General features: G+C 38.3%; 1 protein-coding gene across 1 annotated transcript in view; it reads left to right on the plus strand.

Annotated features, from left to right (window-relative positions):
• Positions 1–2853, plus strand: part of PIGN (phosphatidylinositol glycan anchor biosynthesis class N) — a 91676-nt gene extending 88823 nt beyond the window's left edge. The window contains exon 29 of the mRNA XM_069467927.1: positions 2607–2853. Coding sequence (XP_069324028.1) covers positions 2607–2730 — 124 coding nt within the window. The 3' untranslated portion in view covers positions 2731–2853. The remainder of the gene's footprint in view (positions 1–2606) is intronic.
• Positions 2854–24762: the final 21909 nt, after the last annotated feature.

Below are 24762 nucleotides of genomic sequence, written 5' to 3' on the forward strand. Positions count from 1 at the left end.
AATAAATAATTATTAGTGATTTAATTAAATGATTGTAGGTAAGATCCATATCATATTCAGAGTAAAAGCAAAACAAAAACCACACATGGATACACAATTTAAGTAGAAAAAATTCCATGTCCAGTATCCTATTATATTATTTTTACAATGAAAAAAAGAAAGTGTTAAATAATCTTACTTTAAAGTTGATATTTGTTTATCAATAAAGATCTGATTTTCTTGTTTTCTTATTAGGTCAAGAGTCTAGCCTAGACCAGAGCCAGATTTTTAACATAAGCAGTTCTAATTCTTGCTTTTTATGTTTTTTTTTTTTAATTGTATTTCAGGATATTATGAGGGTACAAACATTTTGGTTACATTTTATGTCTTTGCCTCACCCAAGTGAGGATTAGAGGCATGCTCTTCCCCTCTACAATGCTCACCGCACCCGTTAGTTGTCAGTTTACCCCCCTACCAACCCTCTAATCCCCGGAGAATATTACTACTATGTGAGCACCATAGTGTTGATCAGTTAGTGCCAATCTGATGGCCAGTACATGTGGAGGCTATTCCTCCGATCTTGTGATACCTCACTGTGGATAATGGGCTCACGCTCAATCCAGGAAAATATAAGAGGTGCTAGATCATTGTCATTTCTTATAATGGAGTAATATTCCATTGTATACAAATACCAAATTTTAATAATCCACTCACGAATTGACGGGCACTTGGGTTGTTTCCACATCCTCGCAATAGCGAATTGTACTGCCATAAACATTTGGGTGCAGATTGGCCTCTATCAAAAAATCCCCAAACAACAAATGCTGGCGAGGATGTGGAGAGACAGGAACACTCTTACACTGCTGGTGGGACTGCAAATTAGTACAACCTCTGTGGAAAAGAATTTGTAGATGCCTCAAAGAGCCAAAAATAGAAATACCATTGGATCCAGCAATTCTTGCTTTTTAATTAGCCAACTCTTCCTTTTCTACTTCAAACTTACTTTATAAGGTGAAGCTAAAGAAGGATTCTAAATAAGAATTTCCCAACCAGTGCCTCTCCAAAGAAAATCTTATTAAACTATAAAACTTTACAATTGGAGGTTCTTACTTAAAAGCGGTAACATTACAAAAAAAAAAAGTCACACAAAGCAGACTTTCTTTTCTGGCCTTGAGAGGCCTATGGGCAAATACCTGATTAACGTGCTAAATCTGGCTTAGAGCCAACAATTTGACTTTGGGGGGCAGCTCACCTATTGGGTTGAGTTATTGGGGAGGTGGGAGGGAGACATCCAAGGCCCTTTATCTCTTTCCCCCTCCAGCTCCCTCCAGGTGATCGGCCTTTTTGACTCAACACCCAGCAGTTACCTTCCCTGATGTCCCAAAGCCTTGTTCCCTGGGGCTTGCTTTGTGGGGTACTCCTGAGTAGGAGTTCTTGAACCAGGACCAGGACTCCTCTTCTATTTGCTGTGGGTAGATGAAAAGAAGGGGAAGTAAAGATGATCTCCCTATGACTAGGCTGGTCATAGGCCTGCTGAAACATTTCCCCCTCTGTTTGTTGAAGAATATGAAATGTGCATATCTATGATGGAGTTAGAAAGTTAAGTGTAACGCTGGTCAGCAATGAAAATAAATAACTTGCCAACATGCGCTGTAGCTCAGCTTGGGCGGGGCTGTGCTGGCATCACCACATGAAGCCTCTGCTATGTTGTACATTTGTCACATCTATATCCTACATTTCTTCCCATACTTCTGAATTTTTTATCAAGTTATGTTCTCTGTAGACAGTACAATTACTGTGTTTAAAAAGGAAAACTGAACATTTACCATTGCTGATAGATGAGAACTAAGACTGAGTAATTTTAATAGTATTCGTTATTCTTCTGTCTTTTTCCAAAAGCCTGGGAGGCAGTAGCTTTGATTGTGAGATTAATAAAGACATTTGTCCAATTTCCCTTTGTTTCAATTCCTTGACTAAAATGTTCACTTCACTGAAAATTGAGTTTGGGTAACATTTATCTTTCTTTCGCAGCTGGTAGTTTTGTCAGAGTACTTCTAACTTATTTCAAAGCATGAAATGGCAATGCTCTAAAATGTCAGAATGCTCAACATGGGAACATCTTGGGGAATCTGCGGATAGAATTCAAAGGATTGAAGAATTGGAGGAGGAAATTTCTTAAATATAATTTTAGAAAAATAATTGTCTTTATTTTTCTAAAAGCTTTTGAAATTTAATTTCTACTGATGACAAAGACACAGGTACTGGCAATACCAATCACAGACACTTTCATAACATAGTACAGTTGCTGCAGATATCTCAAAACATTATGTTCATCACTGTTTCAGCATAATGGTAGTTTGTGTTATTAGGGATGAAAAATTAATAATACATAAGTAATATGCATTATTAATTCTTAATACATTATTAAGGAAGCAAATATGTAACTCACATTATATACAAACTTTTGGTTTTTTATACATTTTAGTATCTATTTGGAAATCATTGGTACCCTTTGTAATTCTGTGTATTTTGTGTGTCTATATTAAAACATTATTTACAGGAATCTTACGCTTTTCCTCATATGTGTTCTCCTTACTAGTATTGTGTTTCTTTTTCTCCTTGTGCAGCATCAGCCACTACGTGATTGTCATGTCCATGACCATCTTTCTGGTGTTTCTCAATGGCCTGGCACAGCTGCTCACGACAAAGAAACTCAGACTATGTGGCAAACCCAAAAGCCATCTCATATGATGTTGCCGAAGCCATCATTTAGCATATGGATCCTGTTTCACCTTCTCCTTTTAAACTAAAATCCCATCAAGGATTCAATAAGAAGATGAATAATGATGAACAGCATATGCTACTCTTATAAAGAAAATGTGTATTTGGAATCCTGAATTTATAGGTTATCTGGAATAAAGGATTCCAGATTTTTTTTTTAAGCCTTCCTTTTTTTTTTTTTTTTAAGCCTTCTCAGGCATGAGATAGTGATTCTATCTGTGGAAAAGCTTAGGAAAACATTCTTCATTTTTATTTTTTTGCTTTAGCTGGCAGCTCTTCTCAGTGATGTTCAGAGCACCTGCAACAATCTGGTCCCCAACCGCACGGCTTCCCATATCCCCAAAGGAGAACATGCGCCTGTGGGGGCAGTACTGGCGGCATCCAAAATCATTGCTGTGGCTGAACTTAAAGAAATCACCAGGTGGCCCCATAAATATTTATCAGCTTTCAGCGCTGGTTTTGTAGTCGTCCTAACTACTCAACAGTATCGCTAGAAAGACAATGAGGGTGTGTTATTTCAAATTTACCAAAGCTTCAATAGAAAAAAATGTTTGCAGGTGTTTGTCATTTTTCTTCAGTATGCAGTAGTACTATCTTAGGCTTCTTACTGCTGTTTCTAGGGTTTTCATAGTCAACCATCCAGATGCAGGTTTAACCTTCACTTTTTCTTATTTGGATTCTCATGGAATTTCTGGCAATACAAAAGATAGAAAATGCTTAGTATTTGTGTCTTGTCCATAGGAAAAAATTTAAAAGGAGTAGTTTTTAACTGTGGACTCAACATCTGTTACCCCTATAGCTTTTTCATGTATTATTTCAACAGGATTCTTTAAATCAGTGGTTAAACTTTCTGACAATATCAAAAGAATTTGTGTTAAATTGTTATTCCTTCTGGTTGTAAGATTCTAGCCCAGAGGCCTAAAATCATCTCATTAAATTAGACTTCCATTTGTAAACTATTTAATAATTCTAGTGGGCAAAATATTCTGAGAGCAATTTTTGTTTGGATTGTCCATAAAGAGAGCTTTACATATCACTGTAGAGTTGGCCTTTTGCCCATGGTGTGCCAGTAGTTTTTGGATGATGCTAAGCTTTGCTGCTATGTGCCCCATTTAAAAAAATCATTGCTTTTGAATTAAGTTAATTCACATTGATGACAAGGAAGCCCTCTACAAATTACGACAGTGTTCAAATTGGCAGATAAGTGAACAAATACAACTTAGAAGACTCAAAAATGAGCTTGGAGAAGTATAGTTTCTTAATTTCTGTTTATAATGAAATATAGTTAGAATTTATTTGTAATAATACTTCATAGTACAGCCGTAAAAGCATTATACCACTTGCGTTTTTAAAAAAGAAGTGTTTGTGTTAATATATGACCTCATGCATCAGTCTGTAATATAAAATCTAAGTGGACAACACCGAAGCTACAGTGGCAAATGATGACACTGGCAGAAAGAGAATCATGAACTTTAATATTACCTCAAAGGATTTTTTACACTTTTTTTTCACATGCCATAGAAAATGGATTTTATAAACATTTATGGCTTAACTCTTTTTATATCTAGTTTTATCTTTCATCTATTCCCAGGTTTTCCTACAGCAAAATTAATGAATACCTTATTACAACATTGTAAAAGGTGCTCTGTGCTTTATCTTTCTTTATTTTACTCTTCAAAGCATGTCTTTTTCTTAATATTGTCCTTTCAGGTCAGTGTGAGTTTATAGAAGAGGGAAATACACCTGTTAGCCAAAGGCTCTCCTTGCTGCACTGTAACTGGACTCACCTGGGTACAGGCCTTTTCTGTTGTGCTGTTTCTCAGGTATCTTAAAATGGTTTGAAATGTATATTTTTATACTGAATAACAGAGAAAAAAATAAGATTTAGGTAAAAAGTATTTCTGTTTAAAGCCTTTATTTTTTTGTTCTACCTGTGTCATGCTAGATTTCTGAATCAAGACTTAAGACATTTGCTGGTTAACATTGTTTAAATTAGGAATTGTTATAAGAATTAAAGTGGGCATATTAAATTAGGAAAATATTGGACAACAGAAAAGCCATGCCATGTCACATGGGCCATGAATAAATTTTGGAGTGAACTCTAAGGCTTGGTGGGGGGCGGGGGGGGGGTAAAAAAAAGAAAAGAAAGAAAAAAAAAAAGAAAAAGAAAGAAAAAAAAAAACTCTAAGGCTTTAGGAAACTAACTGCAGCCTGTCCATAATTTACCAGAAGGTTAATTCTCTATGTTATTATATTTAGTGTGCAATATTAGAACATAAAATGCTTTTATTTTTAGGAAAATAACGTTATAAATGGTGGTCTATTTTTACAATAATGTCCTCAAAATTATTTATTAATGATGGAGCTGAACTATTATCAGTTGTATCAGTATTTCTCATGAAAAACTGATTCCAGATTTTAGCCAACTCAGATATTAGGAACATCGTCTGTGTCAACCCATGTCCCCACCACCACCTTTACACACCTGTTTTGGTAAATCTTTGCTCCTCCTTTTTAACATATAACTGTGCCATTAAAAGCATGATTTCTGGTGAAACTGGCCTAGAAAGAATGAAGAGGATTGCCTGGGTGTGGTCCCTAGAGACAGGCAGAGCTGCTGCAGGGTTTCCCTCTGCTTGGGAGAACCAGGTGAGCTCCCATGTACACATTACATGCCACCTTGTCAGGGGCTAAAGAGAATTCAACTCGGTCATTTGGAGAGGAGCCCTTGCAGACCAGTTCTGAGGACTCTTTCAAGAGACCAGATATAACTTGGCCATTTTTCAACTCTTCATAGGTTCTTTTTATGTTAACATTCCCCTCATTCTATTTAAAATATTTTAATGCATTTTTAATTGTTAAACTGCATGCTTTCAATACTATGGTAATGTCTTTGTAGCATTTTCCAATTTTTGCATCAGCATGGTTTATAAAAAAAAAGGGTGGGTAGGATTTCTGTACTTAATATTCATTCTATAAAGAAATAAAAAGAACATTTGAGATGCATCACTTATTAATTTCCTTAGATACACTAAAATGGATTACAGTTGTTGCTTGACTCACCACACTTAGAATTGTGGTATTTATTTGTCACATAGCAGCATTTCTCAAAGTATGGCCCTTAGAACATCGGTTCCTTGGTATACAAATATATGTGATAATAAACAGGGTTCCTTGATCAAATATGCTTGAGAAACACCTGTCAAACAAAGTTAAATAGGTGTATTTATTTTAGTACTGAGGGGATGTAACTTGCTTTGTGCATTTAGAAGGGAGGAAGATAGCAATTCATCCAAAGTTTCCACTTGCTTGATTGCAGACCCTACCTTAGAATCTGCCTCCCAATTGGTAAACATACTTTAGAAATGTCTCCATATACTTTTATACTAAAACCTCAATTTTTCACAGTTTTAAAAATAGCGTGTTGTATGCTTAATTGAATTTTTTTCCCCTGAGAACTGGAAAACCATTTTTATTTTAACCCTTAATGTGGGAAAACTTTAAAATGTACCTACGGTTTTGCCTGACTCTGTGTAAATTACTCCTGTCATTTAGTCTTTCATGTGGGTAACTTCAGTACTGGCAGATTGCATCCATACACAGATCATTGTACAGCCTTATTTTAGTTTGGACTAAGTCTATATACTTTATATTTTACACCTTTTATCTAAAAAGTAAATTCACAACATTATCAGCTTGTTTTCTTGTGATTTGACACTGTAAAGGATGATTACTAGTTAATTTTTTTAAATGCTTTGTTACAAAAAATTCTGAAAAGAAAATATCACTCATCAAGATTTCCTTTAATTGACCTTAAAGGACTAAAATCTAAAATTCTTATTACTCTTGAGTAAACCCATGAAAAGATAAATTCTTTTCACACAAGAATTTAAATAGCTTGACTTATATCATCTACCACTTGCATCAAATATCAACAATTCCATGAATTTGTAATTTTTTTTTTTTTTTTTTTTGCTGTAAGTAGATAATCTTCAGTGGACTTGACTAATATGATTTTGGAGAAACCGACAAAGATAACTATAAATCTTATAGACATCCATTAACTTTTACCTAGAATATCTCAATATTCCTAGACCATCCAGGAAAAGTTGTCAGTGTATTAAAAGTTTCTGTCCTTGCTGATGAGAAGTAATGTCCTTAAAGTTAGAAATCATAAAATCAAATCCCAATTTGCCTGATATGCCTCTGCTTGTCTTGTTGTATCTCTTATGTTATTGTGATTGGTTTTATTTTATTAAAAAAGCATACCACCTCAGCCAGGTGAGCATCGTTAAGATCAACAGTGATAAGTTACCTTGATAGGATGTACCTTGGGTATGATACGATGAAGATGGCATCATCCTCTGTGGCCCTCCTCCCCTAACCCCAGTGTAATCATGACAAAAACAGACAAATCTTAATACAGGCACATTTTACAAAATACCTGATGAGTACTCTTCAAAACAAGGTCATAAAAAACAAGGAAAAACTAAGAAACCGTCCGAGCCAAGAAAAGCCTATGAGACGTGACTACTCAACGTAATGTGGCATCCTGGATAGGATCTTACAACAGAAAAGGACATTAGGTAAAAACTAAGGAAATTTGAATAAAGTGTGGGCTTTAGTTAATAAAATAAAAAATAATAATAGAAACCGGGTGAGGGGGTGTGTGGCAACTCTCTGTATCATCTTTGTAAATTTTCTATAAAACTATTCTAAAATAAAAAGATAAAATTAATTGTAATTGTATATTTTTAAAGTATACTGTGTACACAATAATTTTACATAAAAGCATAAGTGATATAACAGATAAGCAGGGGGTAGAAGGGATGATTTGTGTGTTCCTTGGTTTTCCTGATTTCCCTATTTCTGCCTTCCCCTGTTTTCTCTGTGGGGCTCTCCTCCTGTCACTCCTCTCTCTGAGCCACGTTAGAGCCCAGTATGTATATGGATTTTTCTTACTGAATTAGTTTCCACTAACTGTTTTAGTAGTCCATTTTACTTCATGAATTTCCATCAGCTATTATGTTCAACATAAATATCATGGGACTGGGTAGTGGTCAGTTGTGCCTTTGCTCAGCATTCTCTCTTGAGATAGTTGTGCCTCCATGGCTAACTTAGTGTTTCTGGCAGGAGCTAAGTGTCTTTTATGACTCTTCTCTTACCACAATTGACTAGTTCAGGGGTGCTTATTTGACCCAAGCCAGGCCAATCTGAGTTCTTTGCAAGATTTTCAAGCTGGAACTGAGAGGAAATTTCTAAGATGCAAAGTTCAGGAGCTGCTGGTGGTCAAGTTTAATTAAGTGAGATATTCCAGTAACCTTCCGATAAGTAATCTCTTCCCAAAAAAAGAAAAAAAAAAAAAAAAAAGAGGGATTGAGTTCACTGGCAATTCTCAGAACACAGTGGATTATAACAAATCCAAAGCTCTACTTAAAATGTTTATGTTTATATATGCTCTTTTTATTTTATAAGTTGGAATTGAGGGCCAGAATGGTTCCATGAAAACTATCTCAGACTTTATCATCCTGACTCACAGTACTACTTTCATGCCTAATATTACAAAATGTTTAAGGGCCTGTTTTGGTATTACATAGTGAAAATAGTAATTAAAAATCTTAGCTTTACATAGCCTCTATCCCCAAGAAATGCAAAGAGCTCTTGCATATTCATTCTTCCAAAACAAAATAAGAATTCTCTCGTAGGTGCTACTGGAGAAAAACAATCAGTATGGAGAGCCTGCCATATGCCGGCCCCTGTGGCAGGTGCTTTACATTCATTATCTCATTTAATTGAGTCATGGCAACCACTTGTGCTAAGCCAGACCTTGGGGAACCTGGTTTGGGTTCTAGTCTGTCAAGAAGGACATCTTAGATTCTGCTCAAGTTTGATTTTACTTTAGTAAAAGCAAAAATAAGCACTGGAAAGATAATAGTGAGAGAAAAATGTATAGGGTTTTTTTGGCCCTCTTGTAGGTCTCCCTAGCTCATCTTGTCTGCACCACAGATTGGGGCTCTTCAAAGCCTGAGTAGAATGACATGCCCAGTAAGGCAGAGGAGCACAGAGCATGAGCCTGCTGCCCTCTGTGCTCCCAGCCATGGCAGCATTCCCAGATGACTTGCATTACCGTAAGAGGCAGCTGTTGCACTCCTCAGGAGGGCCAGCTTCACCAGGCCTTGACGTCCCTGCTGTGTCTGCACCAGGACCTTCTCAGAGCCTGTGCCTGCATGACAGGGCCCCAGGGCTGTTCCACAACAAAAACAGATATTAGCAAAAAAAAAAAAAAAAACCCAAAATAGATATTAGCCTTATTTTCCAGATAAGAAAACTAAAGTTCAAAGAGTTTTTCAATGCATTTCCCAGACCACCCCCCAACCTCGCCACACAATTAGCAAGTTGACTTGCTAGTCAACTGAGACCTAATTCAGTCTGACTCTAAAGCCAAGACTTTTAACTGCCACACTCTGCAGAATCCCGTAGGGATATACAACTGCTTCCTTGCGGATGCCAGAAAAATAGTCCACATAGAGAAGAGCAGTTTGAAAATCTGAATACTTTTATCCTTCGCTTAAAGTCATGTGAGTGGAATTACATAGATGATGACAGCAGTAGCCTTAATCTGCAGGCCAGTGGCATGAATTAAATAAAATAACCCATTTGCATTAATGAGCAAATAATTTGACATCCTCTTGTTACCAGGCAGAGTGGAGATATAAAGTGTGAGACATCAGTCCTGCCCTTGAAGAACTTGTGGTGTAATTAAAGAGATAATAGTAATCCACTGGTAGATAATATTTACTACGTGGTTCCTCTGCACTAGCCCCTTGGGCTTAAGTCCCTCATGTGAACCACCTCAAGGAAGACCAGCAATGTAAAACATGGACAGTTTAATGCTGAGTGGCCAGACACAGACAAAAAGTACTGTCAGTGATGGGTTAACATACCCATCTTAGCATCTACTAAGATAAGTATTCTTTAAGGGCATGTGGCAATAATGTGCTTCACCTGAAATGCCAGTGTCCTAACCAGCAGTTGATATAAAAGAATGGCACAATATGGCCACTGAGAACCAGTAGAATAAAACTAGACCTTCTGTGGAGAGCTTTGTGGCTCCCAGTCTAGAATCTCTCGACTGTTCCCCCTTTCCATAAACCATATGTTATGTAAGATCAAGTGCTAAGATGTCCAGAGGAGGCAAGAACAATAAAATCCATGGTTCACATGTATTCTACTTTAGTTGTGGCAAGCATCGCTAGCTACCTACCCAACATCCATTGGGATAGAGTGATGACAGAGTGATGCAGCCACAAGTGAAGGACACCTGGAGCCACCAGCAGCTGGAAGAGGCAAGGAAGGATCCTCCCCTAGATCCTCCAGAGGAAGCTTGATTCTACCGATACCTGGATGTGGGAGAATAAATTTCCACTGGTTAAGCCACTCAGTTTGTGGTAACTTGTTACAACAGCCACAAGAAGTAAGTACCTTTGGGAGGTGAATTGTACACAACAATCAACTACTTGTTTCATACTTTGCCACATATCACTCAAGTCCTTACCATAACAGGTTAGTTACAGAGACATGAAAATAGAAAAGAAAAAAAAAAAGGTACAGAGGAAATATTTCCTCCCATTTTTTCTGAATTTTCATTTTTGAGGCAAGATCAGGGTTGTGCCTGCTTTTTTGGGTAAGATGTTCCTCGTCCTCACGGCTGGATCTGGGGTTAGTTAGTGCTGACTGTAGGAAAGCCATGCTTCTTCCTTGGGGCAAAGCGTCACTCCACTTTTCAATTCCCTTCAAAGAAACTTCTCTCTACTGAAATGCATCTGTGGACTCAGAGGTTCATCTCTACTTTCTATTCCAAGGGTTCCCATTGATAGTTTCAAACAAATTTGTCCCATGATGTTTCCTCAGTCTCGGTTTATGAGGTATCATAAACATGTGTCCACTTTTTAACTTAGTACTTAGAAACCCCCAAGGCACATACAGTGCCACACAAAGATGGAAAGATCATTCTTTTTTCCCTCCATTTTAAAAGCACAGATCATAGCACTTGCATGGCTAACTCGAGCAATTTACTGGGCCACAAGTTTGAGTATTATAGTTCACCATGAAATGTGTATAAAAATATCGGCCCATAAACTTGAATGTGGAGTTAATTATTCTTTAATGTCAAGATTGCTGATGGTTTTGCTTTCCTGAAGCATTTCTGCCATATTTCTCTGGAAGTAGTAAAGAGATCCTGAGACTTTCCTTTTCCCTTTGATATTTTTGGTGTTTATGTATCCAGATCCAATTGAAACCAGGAAGTCAAAAGCTTGTGATAAACCTGGTTGTCCTTTAAACCCTCAGGGGCTTACTTAAGAAGAGCCTCATTCTCAGTAATTCTGTGGCAGAATTAGACATAGTAAGTTAGACATACTACCATGGGTCCCTGTAACAGGGCCTGGCACCATAACAAGGCCTTTCTCTGAATCTGAGAGTGAAGCCTTCGAGTGGCATTTCATTTGTTAAGCCCCTGAGTCTTATGTAATGCTAACTGACATTCTGGTTTATAAGATCTCATCTCGTGTCAGCTTGATGGCTGGAGCTACTGTTCTTAATGCTCCCAGGGCCTCGAAGGCTGACCGAACTCACTGGAATCTGAGACGGGAGAATAATGAGGTGAGGACCTGTTAGCCATCCCCTGGGTCTCTGCGTTTGAGAGCTTGTGCAGCCAGAGGCTCACTCACGGGTTCCCTTATTTTATCTGCTTTTAGACCTGCTCCTTTAGGAGGCCACTAATACCAGGAACAAAGCTGATGAGTCCTGGGTCTGGCTTTGTGATTCTGACCCAGTGCAATGAATGCTTTGATATGAACTGCAGATGCACATGACTTCTGTCTCTGCATTAGATGAAGTTTAATAAAAAGCCAGGACCTTCTGCTAAGGATTCTGTTCTGCTCTGTGTTCCCATTCCTAGTCGCCCCTCTCACCTCCACCCCCAGCATTTGTTGTTGCTTTTCTGAGTGGCAATTTGAAGTTCTGGCCTTACTCCTGACTATATCCTGGGGTGTAGCAGTCACTGGTCTCCTGATTAAATTCAGCTTTCTCAGATTGAGCCAGTTCAACCGGCTGGCAGCAGAGCAAATGTGTCTCCTTCAAGGAAGAGAAGTTTCATGTCCTTTCTTGTATCCATCTACCCAAGCATCCTTCCATCCCCTTTCTCTCCATATCTCCCTTCCAAAAGCTCTACTTGAACACTTGTGTGTCAGCTATGAGGTTGGATTAGGGAAGCTGAAATGGTTAGACACTCAACCTTGACCTTACCATCACATTCTCCTGAGGCTTTGTAGGTAGAGAGGAAGGCCAGCAGGCGTATGAGAACAAACAAGAGAGAGGGAGTGATCCAAACTGTTCTCTGATCGGTTAATCCAAGGGGGCAGAGAAAATGAAAAGTGGCATAAAGCCATCAAGAGATGGGACAGTCCTCCTTCATCCAAAGTGTCTTCCTCCCACCTTGTCCTGTCCCTGTCAAAACTCTATGACTACACAGAGCTCCATGGGAGGAAGACAGGGGGAAAGCTCACGGAAGTGACTCTGACCAGTTGCCGCTAGCCTCCATGCCCTGACCCGGTGGCGTGTCCAGGTCTGTGTTGTATTTGAACTCTCCGAAGCCTTGGACTCTGGTGACCATTTTATAGGTGCAAGGCCTGTGCTGTTTTTCATATGCAGAGTTGATGGATCTACTGATCCAAAAGACAAGCATGTGGAGCTGCTTTTTTGGAATTGGAGTAGTGTTGCTATCAAGGAAGACTGTTTGCCTTTCTTCCTCTGATAACTTCCTTACTAGGGAAGCAAACTCAGAACCTTACCCTTGTCCGTTCCACATTCTCAGAAGCTAAGAAAACAGAATTAGACAGTTGCTATCAAAGGAACAATGACACCCCACTTATTTGGAAAATTCCAGCAACTTTGATGAACATGAAAGCGTAGATCATTTTCAAAACGGCACTTCGTTCAGAATTGTTATCTTCTACTTCATGATGCTTTTCAGGTTGAATGATTAGAGTTGTAATATGGACAAGAAGGAGTACAAACTTGCTTCTAAAATTTTAAGCAGAAAATATCTGAAGTTTGTCAAGAAGACCATTTTTACCTGCTACTGCCACCTAAATAATGGCATTTCCTGTTTTAATTTCATATATTGATTTTTAGAGCAGATGGTGTAAATGACCTAAGCCTATCTCAGGATGGTTTGATTCATTCTTTCAGAGGAGCTGACACCCTGGAAGTATAAACAACCAAATGGCTCAGGAGAATAAAGTTAGCAGAATCCCTCTGCTGTATCAACATGGTTGTGTTTTTCTGCCAGTCACAACTGGCAAACAGAGACTTCCCCAGGAGAATCAAGTATATAAAGGCATGAAGTACCTGAAAACTGTCAGGCATTCTTATCATCCTTGTCATTACTAGCAGCAAGGGGAAAGAGATGGACATGAACTTGCCAGCCATTTGGTAGGCTATCTCTGTAGATTGTGGAATAGATTGCTAGCAATAGCCTTGCTGCAGGACAGCACAGTGTAAGTGATGACATTGGAATATACTATGTGCTGATGGGGAAAAGGTGCATTTAAATAGAAATAAGTATTTATCATCTTACTGTCTTTTTAAAAGCTTGTTCTAAGGGGGAAAAATCCTTCTTAGGCCACAATGATTTGCACATTTGCAGTATTTATGGTTTCACATTGTTCTACAACAAAAGTGTCACCTCTTTCCTACATCCCTGACAACTTCTGATGTGTCCGTCAAGTCCGCAAAGCAGATTCATTATGGAATGTCTTTTGACAAGAGCCCTAGTGGCCGACCCAGAGCTATGAAAACAGCTGGGATTCTCTGTGTGTAGAAAGTGTATTGGGTACATTTGAAGGAATAACAGACGTTGAACTTTATAGAACTGCTACCCAAGACATTTTTAAAGTAGATTACTCTTCAACTTGAAAGATGTGGCTTTTTAAGAGAGGCCTGTAGGCTGCTATTTATCTTTGCTCTTGTGCCAATATCAGTATAATTTGTCATTGGTTAGGTCTTGGGGCTGTAGAGTCCGTAGTAATCACACACATAATGAGACTTTTCACCTGTTTTTGAAATTCAGGGAAGGTTAAGATTGCTTAAATGTGTACCATTCTTTAGAAGTTATAATCCTGGTTCTTGTTCAAATTGGCTATTCAAGTTTTTTTTTTTCCTGCCAACTTTTAGATTATCTGTTGAAAAACGACATAATAGCATTAACCTTATCCTGCCATTTAAATCTCAAAATTCACATTTCTAGAAGCAAGAATACTTTCTTGTATTATCCACTAAGTATTCTATGTAATTCTTTTTATTTGTTCCTTTAACAAAGATTGACTGAATTCTTTCTGAAGGCCACTCACATTCCAGTGAATAAAAGGGATTTGCAAACAAATAATGGGCTATCAAGGTATAACAAATGTGTCCCAAGCACTGTGGGAACCCAGAGGGACACTGACAACTTCTGACAAGATGAAGGGATTGGGTAGATTTCACAGATGTCATATTTGAAGTAGGACTTGTTGGGACAGTTATCATTAACTTAGATTTAGGATCCAACACATGGGTAGCAATAGTATAGGTGAAAGACTGAAGGAACTTGAATTAAGACGGGGCAATGGCAGGAGGTGTATTTGAAATCTTTTGGAGGCTTGTTGAATTGACTCGATATAGGGACTGAGGGAGATGGAGAAATCACAGATGGTGGATATTCCTGGTTGGATATTGAGTAAATACGGGGGGCAGGAGGGACCAGGCATAGTGGCACGTGCCTTTAGTCCCTGCTATTCAGGAGGATGAGGTGAGAGGATCTTTTGAGCCCAGGAGTTTAAGGCTGCAGTGAACTATTATTGTACCACTGCAGTCCAGCCTGGGAGACAGAGGGAGACTCTATCTCAAAAAAAAAAAAAAAAAAAAAAAAAAAAAAAAAAAATGAAAATCCAGAAGAGAGCATTTAAAGGCAAGATAATAAATTTTATTTTATTTTAGACATGCTCAATGTGTGGCATCCATACGCAATCCTGAGGGAATGTTCAGTGGAGGTTTGCATAATCAAGACAAGTTCTAGGCTCAATAGATACATATGGCAATCGTTTTAAGCATGGCATATAAAACCTTTTGTGAAATAGTCCCTGACTATGTTTCCAGCTTTATCTCTTGCTACTTAACCTTCCTAATAATGTTTTTCAGGCTGACTTAACTACATGCAGTTGTATCCTCTCTTGCCTCTGGGTTTTTACATATAGACTTCATTGTGCCTGAAATGTCCTTTTTCTGTAAATGCAAAAAAAAAAAAAAAAAAAAAGACCAGAAAACAAAAGGAAACAAAATACTAGAGGCATCAATTAAGTAGGCTAAGTGTGTGTCAAAGAAGTGGGATGAAGGAACACAGGAACTGGTTTCAAATTTTCACTATGCTTTTTGTAACTGCCAACTTTGGGCAGGTCCTTTGAAACCTCTGGGCTGTGTGTGTGTGTGTGTGTGTGTGTGTGTGTGTGTTCTTCTGTAAATGAGGAAGTGAGATCAGTTCCTTTCTAGTTGCAGGGCAGCAAGTAGAGGGCTTTTGCTACATGCATATGGTTTCAGAATCAGACCTGGACTTGAACCTTGTGCTTGCCCCCCTCAATCTGGGAGGGCTGGGAAAAAGTACTACTTCCTCTGGAGCCCCAGGTTTCTCATCTGTAAAATTGGAATGCATACTGTTAATGTTATATGAAGATAAATGATATAACATGCAGTGTGCTCAGCCCAGAGCCTGGCACAAGGTAAAAGTATATAACAGACCACAACAAAAAAAAACTCCTGAAGTGATGGGTGGTAAGTCAGCACTATATGCCCATCTGTACCAAGTGTGATTGTTCTACAAGTTCCAGCAGATAACCACGTGTTACCCTAGTGAATATAAATCTTAAATAGGAAAAGAGTAATTCCAAGCACTTAGAAAGCGAAGGAGGCAATGATTTTTACATGTGTATGGATCAAACAGAACCGGTCCACTGAAAGTGCATGGGCCATCCCCTCCAGGCTGGCAGGGACAGCCAACAGCTGTTTCTGCTTAGTCCTTCATCTTGATCTCTCCCATTCCCAGCTCCACCAGACCAGCTGGAGGGCCTCCCAGATTCTTTTGTTAAACTTCTTTTCCCAGGGGAATCTGGAGCCAGGTCTGCTTTCCCTGTGTGTTCTCTATGAGGCCTCTGGTTTTGACTTTACCCCCTGTGCCTATTAGTGCCCAAGCAGTTCAGAATTGGTCCTTTGAGGTTGTAGCTATTGCCAAAGCCTCTGACTGCTCTTCTCTCAAGGTGGGAAGGAATAAATATAGAAAAACAGGATAAACTTTTGTGGTACATACTATTGGCTTCTGACTCAAATCCACCATCCCTGTCTTTTTGGTAGTGGAACCTCAGTTTTGTTCAGGGTGGTAATATGCCTAATAAAACATTGACTTCAACCCTTGTAGCAAAGCATGGCCAAGTGGGATAGTCTGGTCAATGAGATGTAAGAGGAGTTACTGGGTGGGGCTGTGGGAAACCTCTTCATAAAGGGGCTGACAGAATAGTCATGTGTTTTGCACTTCACCAGGCACCTCACCATGCCTGGACTGCAGAAGCACTGCCTGGAGGTGGAGGAGGCATCTTACAGACACGGGGCTGTTGGTCAAGGTCTAAAATGCAAGAGCAGAGGGCTGAAAATAGGGTGGGACAACCTACCTCTAGACTCCTTGTTATGTGGAAAGAATGAACCCCTTGCTTTATTTAGGCCACCATTTAGTTGATTTTTCTGTTATTTGCAGTATAATGCAAACATAAGTGATACTACTTTATGTGCACAATTAAGATAAATATTTGTTTCTGTCCGTGGGAGAAGTAATAAACACACCAGCATAGAAGGTATTTCAGGGAAGTTTAGATGGATATTGCTCAGGGATATTTAAATAGATTCCTGCATGAAGTGGAAAATTGAACTTGGCACAAAAGCAGAAAGTCAATTTATAAAGAAAATAATTTGAGATACAAGTGGCTTATGGCACCACAAAGTGAAATTTCAATCACTGTGTAATAAAATTTCTTTATTATTTTAGCAGTTACAAGAGCTACAATTCTATGTGTATAACATATTTGTTTCCCACATATTTTCAAACCTATGAAGATTAAGAGAACTTATTTTGAAAATCTGCCAAGTTAAGAAACACAGCAGAACTTTCATCCATTGTATCAAGTTCACCTTAGTTAAAAATTAGACTGTTGAAGGAAATCCTGTCATTTGTGACAACATGGATGAACCTAGAGCATGTTGTGCCAAGTGAAATAAGCCAAGCACAGAAAGACAAATGCTTCATGATCTCATTTATATGTGGAATCTAAAAATTGGAACTCACAGAAGCAGAGAGTAGAATGGTGGTTACCAGGGGCTGTGGGTCGAGAAGGGAACTGGGAAGATGTTCATCAGTGGATACAAAACTTCAGTTAAACTGGAGGAATCAATTCAGGAAATCTATTGTACAACATGGTAATTACGATTAATAGCAAAGAATTATATACTTGAAAATTGCTAAGAGAATAGATTTTAAATGTTCTCGCAACAAAAAAAGAGATAAATATGTAAGGCAATAAATATGTTAATTAGCTTGATTTAATCATTTCACAATGTATGCATATATGGAAACATCATGCTGTATAACATAAACATACACAATTTTTATTTGCCAATTAAAAAACTAAAAATTTAAAACATCAAACAAATTTTCTCAAAAGAAAAGTAGATTATTTTATGTGTACTCTTGTGGGACTTCTACTTAGGCATGGTAGCTTGAATATGTTTACCTTGGTGCCTTCTTAAAATATCATTAAAATTAAAGGTATAAAAAATGTATAAACCCACAAAATCAAAGATAATGTAAGAGGCAAGAAAAGCAGACAAGAGAATTTAAGAAATTTTTAGAAGGTAGATAATGGATGGAGCAGTAGTAGGAAAAGAGTAGAGAAGAAAAAGAAAAAGGTAAAAATGAGAGCCTACGACCTGTAGCCAACATCATGTCTAATAGTGAAATGTTGTAAGCTTCCTGCTTATGATCAGGAATAAGACAGGAATGCCTGCCACTCTTGTCTCCACTTCTGCTCACCATTGTACTGGAGGTACAATGAAACTTAGAATAACGCCATTTACAATAGCAACTCAAAACATCAAATGCCTAAGAACAAATCTAGTAAAAGTTTTTTAAGACTGCCATACCAAAAAAAAAAAAAACCTGTACAATGTTATTACAGGAAATTAAGGGATATCTAAAAAAAAAGGAAGGATTTATCATGTTCATGGATTGGAAGAGCTAATATTATAAAGAAACAATATTGTAAAATTATAATTCTTCCCAAATTAATTTGTTATTCAATGCAATCTCAATCAAAATCCTTGTAGATCATTTTATGGAAATTGGCAAACATTCTAAACTTTATGGAAATGCAAAAGGTCAACAATAGTGAAGACCCTTGAAAAGAACAAAGTTGCTAAATTTATTCTAAAACCACAATTACTGTAATGTTGGTATAGGATAAACCAATAGAACAATAAAAAAGGATAGAATATTCTTTTCTCACATACATATGGATCTTGGATTTGTGAGAAAAGTGACCCTGCAGAGCAGTGAGAGAAAGGACAGTGTTTCAATTTAAATTGTGTTCGGTCAACTGGATATCCAGATGGCAAGAACTACATCTTGACCTCTACCTCACACGGTATAAAAAAAATCAATTCCAAGTAAATTGTAGAAAAAGGAAAAACACAGTGTTTCTAGAAGATAAGATAGGCACAAAATACACTGATTGTATAGGGCAATATAGGTGTTTGGTCTTACAGTAAAATTAAAAACTTTCATCCATCAAAAGACTCTGCTAAGACAGTCAACAGGTGAACTAAAGAGTAAGCAAAGATATTTGCAATACATATAATTAGCAAAGGGCTTTTTATCAAGAATATACAAATAATTTTGTCAAATCCATATGAAAAAGACCACAATCTATTTAACAAAAGACTAGCTAATGTTAAATATCTTTTTCAAATATATAACAACACAGCAATATTTAAAAGCAGAGGCTCTAGACTAAGGTCACCTTAGTTCAAATCCTAGCTCTTTTACTAGCCTTGTTGCTTTGCTATGAGTTTCTTAACCTCATTGTGCCTAAGTTTCCTGTTAATAGTACCTACGTCTTAGGATCATTGTGAGTCTTAAGTGAGTTAATATAAGCGAAGCTTTGATAAAAATACCTGGCCCTTTGTGTTAACTCCAGAAATGTTTATTATTATGATGATATTGATGAATAAGGCCTTATTTGTTTTTATCTAAAACACATGCTCTTGACCATTACACTATATGGCCTTCAGGAAGGTTTGCTGTTCAACTCTCAATTCACTAAAACCTTAAATAATTTGCTGTTCTAACCACAACTATTATCAGCCTTTAAATAAGTAATATTACTGGATCAGCACTTTTTTAAGAAGCCTTGGAGAAACACATAGATGGTAAAAATAATAATGATGGCCAACCCTATTTAATACTTACTGCATACCAGACACAGGTCTAGGCACTTTCCATGTAATTTCTCCTTTAATTGACACATCAACTCTTTAAAGTAGATACTATTATTATCATCCCCGTTTTAAATAAGAGGAAACCAAGGCACAGAAGATTTAAGAAACTTGACCAAGGTCATAGAACTGCTAAGTGGTAGAAAATAGATCAGCACTCAGCTTTGTTGGTCTCAGAATCTGACGTAACCTTTCTTTAGGTATAGTCAGGTATCAATTCTCTGATTTAAAAAAATTAATTATTTACATAATGGAGCATAAGACTGTTCTTTAGGATTCTCAAGGATGCAGTGTATACCACAAAAATGAAATTATTTATAGTAACAAGCAGTTCATATTATGTGTATATAAATTAATTACAATAATATATTGCATATCAGTAGAAAAACACAGGCAGGCAATACAATAAAATAATAATAGTAGTTATTTCTCTTTTCATGAGATTAAGGGTGGTTTGATTTTCTTCTGTAAACTTTCCTATGTTTTTCAATTTTTCTATAATAATTTTACTAATGTTATTAACTATTACACTAACATTGGTGTTATAATTTAAGAAATTGGAGAAAAATTGTATATCGCTGCAATTTCTAATTGCTGTTTGAAAACTGTAGTTTAGATAGACAGCAAAATGATGGTTATCTTCAGTCCTGCTGAGTCTTTGTGACACATTCAGTGGCTTATCTGTCCTTCCATGACAAATTTTGGGGTGAAAAATCTGTTTCTGGATGTTGAGGTCATCTCCATGTTTAATCTCAGACTCATGTTGAGACAGATTTCATAGATTTGATCCCCCATCTTTGGAAGGGGAAATAGAGAAGCCATTTGTCTTTGTTGCCCTTGGTGGGGAGTCAAAGGCCAACATGGAGAGAGCCACAGGAGAAGGGAGAGGCAGTTTGGTTGAGTGGCAAGTGAGCATGTCATAGAGATAGATACTTGGAAATCAATGCTATTGTTCAGTTTGTGGGCAAAAGACCTCCTGTGTGAATTGGCGTTTATGACTGTTGTTGGGGAGTTGGGGTGTGCAGTCAGTTCTTTGCAAGAAGATGGGCTTTAGAGAAATTTCCTGAGAGGGGAGAGGGATGTTGGGGTGCCAGGTTTCTGAGGGGAGGGGAGGAGTTTGGATAAGCTCAAGGAAAGCAAGTTTATCCCAGGGTGTTCCGTAAGAACCTGGCAGTGTCTGGTAAGGTCCTATCCCATAGAAACCCACTCTAAGGCAGAGTCTGATAGGGAACAAGTGAAGAGATGATCTTGGCTGGCAAGATCTTAAACTAATGCAGCTGTAACTGGTACTGGTGCCAGTTGAAGGTGCCATCAAGAAGGCTGCAATAAGGTCAGGTGGTAAACTGTGGTTATGAACAGAGCAGGGAATCTTGGATTCCTGAGACTTTCCCTTCCTGGCCAGTGTGATGTTGGCAGTGAGATGATACTGGGACAAAATAACAAAAGAAACAAATAAAAAACCCCAAACTGAAGTCATTTCCCCCCATCCACCAGCTGAAACTCTTCCCATCCTGAGCACCTGATACTCCTCCCACCACCCAAAGCAACACTTGCCTTTACTTGTTTTCTCCCACACTTCTCCCTCTCTAGCTCTGGGTCTTTTGAGACGTAGCTTATTCTTTATTCTTCCTGGAGTCTGTCTGGATATATATATTTTTTCAGAGACAGGGTCTTGCTGCCGCTCAGGCTAGAGTGCAGTGGCATCATCATAGCTCACTATGACCTCAAACTCCTGCACTCAATTGATCCTCCTGCCTTGGACTACAGACACCTACCACCAAGCCTGGCTATTTTTTTTTTTTTTTTAGGGATGGGGGTCTCACTATGTTGCCCAGGATGATCTTGCCCTCCTGGGTTCAAGGGATCCTCCTGCCTTGGCTTCCCAAAGTACTGGGATTATAGGTGTGAGCCACTGTGCCCAGCCTGGATATTTGTTTTAACCACATTTTGCATTTCTGTGGAAGAACTCTGGCTTTGAAAAAGGATGAGGAGAGAGGTGAAAAAGAGTTGAGAAATGTGAACGGAAAACCGTGAGAATCTGGGAAAAGCCAGGACCTGGTGAGAGACAGGTGAGTTTAAATGACCTGGAGGATTCTCTGTTCGAAGGTGAATAGTATGGGGGCCCCTGGTAGCTCCATATTTTCATAACTGGCTTTGTTCTCACCATGTTCTGACCTCAGGAGCACACAGGCTTCATCCAGGGTTATGGGAGAGGAGGTCCAAATAAGGGCACAAATGCCGGTAGATGACAACAGGGTTTTTCTGGCTTTCTGTAGAAAAGTTCAGCACTAGATGGATAAATTTCTTCCAGAAAAATGTGGAATTTTCTCAATATTATAGGTGTGAGTAGTTTAGGAGATAAATGACAAAACTAAGGTTTATATGGCTTGATTTGGAGCACAAGGGTATTTTCCCCTTTCAGAGTTGGGTATTCATGTCCAAAAGGGCCAGTGTAAAGGACACAATCTGATGGTGCTGGGCCTCTGTGTCCTACCATGTTGTCTTGTCTGAGTTGATAGAGGAAACTCTGCTCACAAGGCATCCAGGAAGACCTGCTTCAGCTGAAACTACTGAGAATCAATGGTCTTTTTGATGGTTGTACAAGGGGGGAGGAAGAAGGATGCTATAGGAATGACCTTCCTTAATAATCGGCCACAGGATGTTGAATTTATGATTCAATCATTACAATAGCCATATAGATGAGCCTTCCAATACCGTGGCCTTTTGGTTTTCTCTCTTCTCCAATGATCTATTCCCTACCCTCTTTCAGCCACTCACTCCTGTGGTCAAACCGTAGATTTTGTCATCACTGTTAACTACACCATCTACACAATCTCAAGTAGAAGTGACTTAGTTATGCATTACCTTCCAGCAACTCTTCCTGGAAGCCCAATAATCCTAAGACTTATCGGATCTTTGGTCTCACTGCCTTTTTATTGTGCCTTACCTAATTCACATCTTCATATCCCCCATTGTCCAGCGTAGATTCCATGGCACAGTATTATTAGCACTGTCAGTTCCTTTGCCTCTGTCTCTAATTTGCCTAGAAAAACCTCAAAGTTTGTTAATCACTTTTCCACCTAGTTTACTCCTATAGACGCACATCGTGGCTGAAGAACAACACCTAACCATGCTGATTGGTCCCACTCTAAATTCGTAACTGACTACTTCATGTGGGCTCCTATAGCTGCCTGGAAATCCTGTTATACTATCCAGCTCTCCTGGACACCTATTTTGTACCTTTTTCTCTTTCCTCAAATCTTCCATACCTCCTTCTACTCTTCATCCTCAGTTGAAGACATTGTTTAACTTCCTTCTGCTCTCACCTCAAAATCTCTCCACCTGCATATCTCTATCTGGCCTCCCTCCTCTTGTTGGGAACGAACCATCTATGTTTCCGTCTTGATCAACATCTCCCCTTGTCTAATAGGTCCTGTCTGCTCTCACTTCATCAGGGATATCTATCTGCAGTTCTCTCTTCTGTATCCCTTTCTATAGGATCATTCTCTCCAACATTCAAATATGTTGCTTCTTTTCCCATCTTAAAACAAACATACCTTAATACTCTGTCTAGCAGTTGCTCCGTTATTCTGCTGTCTATTTTAGCAAAACTCCAAGTGTGCTATACAGTCAGCCCTTCATATCCTGGGTTTCTGCATCCCTAGATTCAAGCAACTGATGACCGAAAAAATTTTTTTAAAAAATTAATAAAATATAGCATAACAACTATTTATTTACATAGCATTTACATGTATTGGGTATCATAAGTAATGTAGAGATGTGTGTAGGTTGTATGCAAGTACTACTTCATTTTATGTAAAGGACTTTAGAACCCTTGGATTTTGGTGTATACGGAGGTCCAAGAACCAATTCCCCATGGATACTGAGTGTAACTGCACTTCTTTCCAATTTCTCTCCTCCTGTAATCTCTATATGAAGTCACACTGATTAGGATTTTGTTCCCAATACTCTGTTTTGCTTTTGTCAGGGTCTCTAATGATCTGCAAATGGCTAACTCCAGAGGTCTTCATCTTCTTGACTGATCAACGGAGGCAAAGTAGTTGACAGTACTGATAATTCTGGGTCATGGAGTCTAAGCTGGATAATGGGGGATGTGAAGCCATGAGGCAAGTCAGGGGCAATAAGAAGGCAAGAAGGCCAACAGATCTGGTAAGTCGCAGGATCTGAAAACAGATCGTCACTCTATTTTTCACACATGTGAAAAATTTGCTCTACTCTTCTTCTCTTCCAGGATACCACATGCTCTTGTTTCCTTTCTTCCTCACAATAGAGGTGGATTTATCTTGAAGCTAAAGAAGCTTAAGTGTCAAGGCCTCTCATTGCTATGGGCCCCCTCTGAGGCTCTGGGGGGTGGAGGCATAGCAATATGTTCACAGGCTCATATCTTTTTGTAATATTTGCAAAGGAAGATATTTTTAACAAAATTGGTCAAACTTCCCATTATATGCAGATGATGTGGATGCTCTACCCTGATCCCCTCTAATTTCCTATTCCTGTTTTGTGCACCTCCTCCGACATACACAGAGCTGGTAGTGCCTCAACAGTGCCCACCTTTGCCAGAACCTCTTAACCAATCACTGAAAAATATAGGTGTGTGATACCCTAGGTCCCTTGCCTTGAGTTAGTGTAATTCTGAAGCATTACCTACAGGGCCAAATTTCCCCACGGGATCAGGAAGAAACTGCCCTCTGTGGGATTTTGCCTGAGATCACACTCTGATTTGGCTTCCTCTCCTTCCTGTTTTGCTTCCTGCATCACCTTACTGGTCTCTCAAGGTACTAAATAGTCATTTTTCACAGTGATTCTTGTCTCCGGGTCTATTTTTGGGACTTTAACCTATGGCAACATTGATCATCAACCGCTAACATCAAAAAAAGAGAAACAACCAGACAGTAAGGTGGCCAACACCGCCAATGAAATGTTCTTATCAAAAATGTCAAACTGGAATCTTATCAAGCTTCTAAATCCAACCACTAATTCAGAGGAAAGTCAGAGGACAGGAGAACATGATAAACACATGACACACAGGGGTGTGATTAGAAAATACAGACTGTGGGAAACTCCATAGAGCATAACCTGATTCTTTAAACAAATAAATTACAAAAAAAGAGATAAAAAATCTATAGATTAATAAAAACCCTTGAGTCATATCAATTAATGACAACCTTATTTAAATTCTGATCAAATTCTGAACTATTAAAATAAATTTTTAGTGTCTCATAAGCTAATTAGAAATTTGAACACTGACTATCTGATAACATTAAGGAATTATAATGTTTTCTGAAGTATGATTGTGGCATTGTTTTTATTTTTTAAACAATCTTTATATTTTAGAAATACATGCTGCATATAGGT

The sequence above is a fragment of the Eulemur rufifrons genome, chromosome 5 (genome assembly GCF_041146395.1).
Source record: "Eulemur rufifrons isolate Redbay chromosome 5, OSU_ERuf_1, whole genome shotgun sequence".
NCBI classification, from domain to species: Eukaryota; Metazoa; Chordata; class Mammalia; order Primates; family Lemuridae; genus Eulemur; species Eulemur rufifrons.